The sequence below is a fragment of the Schistosoma mansoni genome, chromosome 2, assembly GCF_000237925.1.
Source record: "Schistosoma mansoni strain Puerto Rico chromosome 2, complete genome".
Classification (NCBI taxonomy): domain Eukaryota; kingdom Metazoa; phylum Platyhelminthes; class Trematoda; order Strigeidida; family Schistosomatidae; genus Schistosoma; species Schistosoma mansoni.
The window spans coordinates 33,506,646-33,511,723 of NC_031496.1; the positions used below are offsets into that span (position 1 = coordinate 33,506,646).

Consider the following 5,078-nt stretch of genomic DNA (forward strand, 5'->3'; position numbering starts at 1 on the left):
TAATGCTTGTGAATTAAGGCTATATCGAGGCAATACACACAGTATGCACATATGCCAATAAAAGACTGACGAATTGCAGTCCTAAGCATCAATGGGAACTTTCAAACAAACAATATTAAGTGAATTCAAACTACATCCCATTGCACAAGCAAGTGGCTATCAGGACTCAGTAGTTGAGTTGATAACGCGATGGCGTTTGAAGCGGAAGGTACTGGGTTCGAGTCTCAGAGTGAACATCAACTCTGAGATGCAGTTACATCCAGTTGACGAGTCCCAATTAGAAGGGAACGCGCATCAAACTGGTTTCCACTACTAGCCACTATCCATCTTTGCTTATAATGCTTGTGAATTAAGGCTATATCGAGGCAATACACACAGTATGCACATATGCCAATAAAAGACTGACGAATTGCAGTCCTAAGCATCAATGGGAACTTTCAAACAAACAATATTAAGTGAATTCAAACTACATCCCATTGCACAAGCAAGTGGCTATCAGGACTCAGTAGTTGAGTTGATAACGCGATGGCGTTTGAAGCGGAAGGTACTGGGTTCGAGTCTCAGAGTGAACATCAACTCTGAGATGCAGTTACATCCAGTTGACGAGTCCCAATTAGAAGGGAACGCGCATCAAACTGGTTTCCACTACTAGCCACTATCCATTTTTGCTTATAATAATTATTATTATCTACTTAGTACAAGTTAAAATACTTTGACTCAAAGCCACACTATTCGTTTAAAAACTAATCATACTACTTACTATGTCTTTTTCTTAATTGAAGTAATAGCTAGAACAGCTAAGTTCCAATCTACTACTATAGTGAACAGAATGCTGGTTGGGACAATCGAATATATTTAAGCACAAAATTACAAACTATCTCATCAAAGTCTGATAACCATACAACAAACAGTTAATTTGCAAAATAACAACCAATTGTCTCAAACTTCACTGTTCCTTTTTTAAATATCAATCCATCTTCTTTTATTCCATTTTTCATGCATTTTCCTGCCAATTGTGCTTCAATCCAGTTCTTCCGTTATCGGACTTCTGCCAAAATACATTCTATGTCTGACCATCTCCATACACTACTTATATAGATATAAGTAGGCCACACTACAATACTACTTACTATGTAGTTATCTTAATTGAAGTAATAGATAGAACAGCTAAGTTCCAACCTACTACTACTACTACTACTTATTTGTTTAAAAGTCAATTGTTTAAAATCACAAAGTTTATCAGTTTGACAAATAACTAGATTAATTATTCCATTGGTTTATTTTATTATTAATTTAATATAAACCTCTTTTCCTTTCTCTTTATACCTTTTTTACTTTGTTAACAGATTCAAGTTTCTAAGCATCCAATCACTGATCCACAAAAAAATTCGAAAAAAGGTCGTTTAACATTAGAAAAATGTCCAATAACTGGAATGCTTGTAACTGTTGAAGAAGGTTGTGGTAGTCCATATAATGTATGTTATTATCAATCAGTGTCTTATTATTTATTTTTTTTTATATGACAAATTGAAATTTATGTTGTTGTTTTTTATAAGAAATCCTACCAACGATTTTGAACTTATCTGTAAGTTATTTAGTAAAAGATGTACCCCGTATTCATATAACATAAATCCCTCTTTGTCTTCCCTTAAGCCCCCAAATGCCCTGGCACAGCCTAGAGTGAGGAGAGTCCACTTTCCCTCTCGAAATGCTCTCACATGGCCACGTGTATATAGCCTCTGCCAGGGAAGCCCTACTCACTGCCTTCTCGTGGCGGGTCGGGGTGTTGTTTACGAAATTGAGAGGACGAAAAGCGAATTTCTGGCGCTTTAACCAGGTTGGTGGACACGGAAAGTCCATCTAGGGGGACTGGAAACCCTGATTTCAAACCAATGGTGCACATGGACTCCATTATCCTGAAGGAACAAATGGCATATGAATCAATCGTTGGTCATCGAGTACCTTGGGAATGCATCTCCTTTCGATGCTCCAGTACCTTGTGGATCAGACCTTTAGGTCAAAAGCTTGGGGTGTGACCTAAGAAAACTACCTGGTTCAATTTTGGCACCTGGGCAGTATCACATCCCTTACACAAATCAAATGAGATTTGTGTGGCGCATATGTATCCGGTGCCCCCTTGTGCCAATATTTATGTGCTTAAATAAATAAATAATGAAACTTCCTTTGAAGCGTGAGATTAAAACTGCTTCATATCTGTCTTTTTTCCTGTACTATATATATATATATATATATATATATATGACGAAGACGAGATATCCGTCTATCATTTAAGGGACGAGTATACTGCTCAGCATTTCGCTCTGTTCTAATTTACGGCTGTGAAACATGGACATTAAGAGTAGAAGATCCTCGAAAGTTACTAGTATTTGACCACAGATGTCTTAGAAATATTGCTCGCATCTGCTGGGATCACCGGGGAAGTAGTAGTGATGTCAGATAGAGGGTATTAGGGAATGATGGTAAATCAGTTGACGAGGCCATGAATCTTCATCGACGACACGCTGTGCTGCCTAGTATTTGCAATGGTTGCAAGAGAGTTCAGGGTGGCCAATCCAAAACGTGGTATCAGTCACTAACTTGTAGTGTGAGCCATGTTGGTAGATGCAGACTACCTGGTTTTTGCTCAACCTGGAAGCTTTCGACGGTCATTTTTTCTAATATGGGATTTCTAAACAATGCGCATCCATGAGCTATACGCGGTAACCCAACCAAAGTTCCTCGTTTACATTCCTGCATGTGGATAGTGGATGTACACTGCTGAGGGACCCCATACTTGGATATAAGGTCTTCTAGAGCTTTCAGATTTATTGCATTAATTAGTGATCAACGTTCGTAATTTAAAAAAATACATTCTGTTCTATTGAAGTGCAAAATGTTTCTGCAAGTTTGTAAAGTGTTTATATCCACTTTCAATTTCCCGAAGATTAGTTGTTGTTAATTTGTGTGTTTGTAAAGATGTATATCCCAGTTGTTATGTGGTAGATAGGATCAATCTCACCACAATAATAAAATTGTTAGTTGCTGCCTACTGTAATCTAGGGGTACTTTAGTTTTAGGTCATTAGAATTTGCGTATGTGTTACAAAGTACAATGAAAGTGATACTTCTAGGTGTACTCGTATGTCAAATATTTTTTTGTAGCCTGAAGATATTTAACGTAAATAATCCCTCATATAAAGTTGCATTGTTATCTTTTAACCAATAAAATCTAAATTTCTCGAATATTATTGCTTGATGCCTCGAATATATCTCTACTAAGTACAACTAAATGTCATAGACAACACTTCTACATATCATAACATTATACATAATAAGCAAAGATCGATGTTAGCTAGCAGTGGGATCCAAGACGCGTGTTTCGTCCTATCTAAGACTTTAGCTGAATGTACCTGCATTTCAGAGTTAAAGTTCACTTCTGGACTCGAAGGCAATATCTATAAGAGACTGATCAACGGCAGTCCCTGTTATATCTAGAGCCTTGATTCTTAATATGCCGCGAACTACTTGACTACTTGAACGATAGAACCCGCAAATGTCGCAAAAGAGAGAAGACAAAGACTGGTAAGCAGGAAGTTTATTGCCCCAAACAGTGTCAAAATATAGCACAGAAATCTCGTGTATTTATAGTTTTTGGCTGAAAGTAAATTATCATTTAGGTCAACCAATAAGCACATAGGTATCAAACTAATCCACCCAATGGAGAAGCTCCACGTTGGCATTTCTAGAACATCCCCCTAGCCGTGATTGGATGGAATGTCTACGGCTCTTCCTGGGCTTCTTAGGGCTTCCGAGAGTCTACTGACGGGCCGTCCTTACAGTCCCAAACATCAATTTATCTATTTAAACACATAATTATTGTACAAGGGGGCACCAATTATATGTGCGCCACACAAAACAATGAGAAGAGAAAAGGGGTGAGATGCACATAAAAAATAATAAGAGTAATGGTGGGGAAAACTGAAATGTACAACCAGAAGAACTCTTTCATTTAAGGAGTTTATGATCACTCTTTTTGAAGAGAGTAAAAGAAGGTGACGACAGGATCACCACTAGCTTCTATTCTGAGCCATATCTGATAACGTCTCTAGCCACTGTGTTGCACCATCTCTTGGACCCCAGCTAGGGAGTCGTGAAGGACCAACGAAAGCCAGCTCTTTGCAGATTTCCTTCATAACACAACATCATGTCATACACCGACCACCTCTCCGCTTTTTCCAACCAGTCTCAGGGTCGGCAAATAATGCACGACTTGGAATTCTCTGGGACGACATTCGTAGAACATATCTAAGCCGCCGAAGTCGGGAAGATTCAAAAACAAATACAAAATAAATTATGCATATCAGTTAACTTCACTCTTCAGATTTTAACACTAATTATCAATAAGAAATGAAGTGTGTCCTGTAAATGGTTATCACTTTCTATTTGTCATTCTCCCTTGAATTGATTTCCTGTTTTCATTTAAATCTCACATATGTCAGTATAATCTTGGTACATAAAAATCAAAGTGTAAAGTATTCATTATGATATAACCCCTCCCCCTAATATGTTTAAGTGTTAATTGTATTACAACTTACTTTTTTCTTCTTTTTTATTTTTATAGGATTTACTTATCCCCATTTATAAAAATGGTATCTTAATCAAAGATTATACATTAGATGAAATACGTGGACGAATTGAAAAGTATCCACTTGAAGATTAATCTATATTGGTTTGTTCTGTTTTCTTTTTGTAATTTCTCTTTGTATTCGTTATTGTTCTTTTTGTTGTTGTTCTTCTTCTTTTTATTATTATTTTTATTATTATTGATTACGTAATCAATTTAGAATGAATAACAATGTGATTAATTTTTCATTGCCCAGGTATTTGACTTTGACTTTGCACCGTTTTCCGGTACAACTTTTTTTCCCCTTTTATCTCCTTTTTTGTAAACATATGTATGTGTATGTATGTATGTACGTATGTGTGTGTATAAATGAGTGTTATTATGTAATGGTTGAGACTATTGTAGAATGTGTATACAGAGATAAGTGTTCCATTTGTATTCCTTCTCTTTGAAGA

The 5,078-nt window shown here is 36.6% G+C and overlaps 1 protein-coding gene across 1 annotated transcript in view; it reads left to right on the forward strand.

Moving 5' to 3' along the window:
• The window catches only part of Smp_017230 (nicotinate phosphoribosyltransferase related pre-B cell enhancing factor), a gene marked incomplete at its 3' end in the record, with an annotated part of 40,004 nt that extends 35,285 nt beyond the window's left edge, over nt 1-4,719 (forward strand). Inside the window, exons 9-10 of the mRNA XM_018796432.1 lie at nt 1,347-1,475; nt 4,621-4,719. Coding sequence (XP_018650645.1) covers nt 1,347-1,475; nt 4,621-4,719 — 228 coding nt within the window. The remainder of the gene's footprint in view (nt 1-1,346; nt 1,476-4,620) is intronic.
• Between the last annotated feature and the right edge of the window lie 359 nt (nt 4,720-5,078).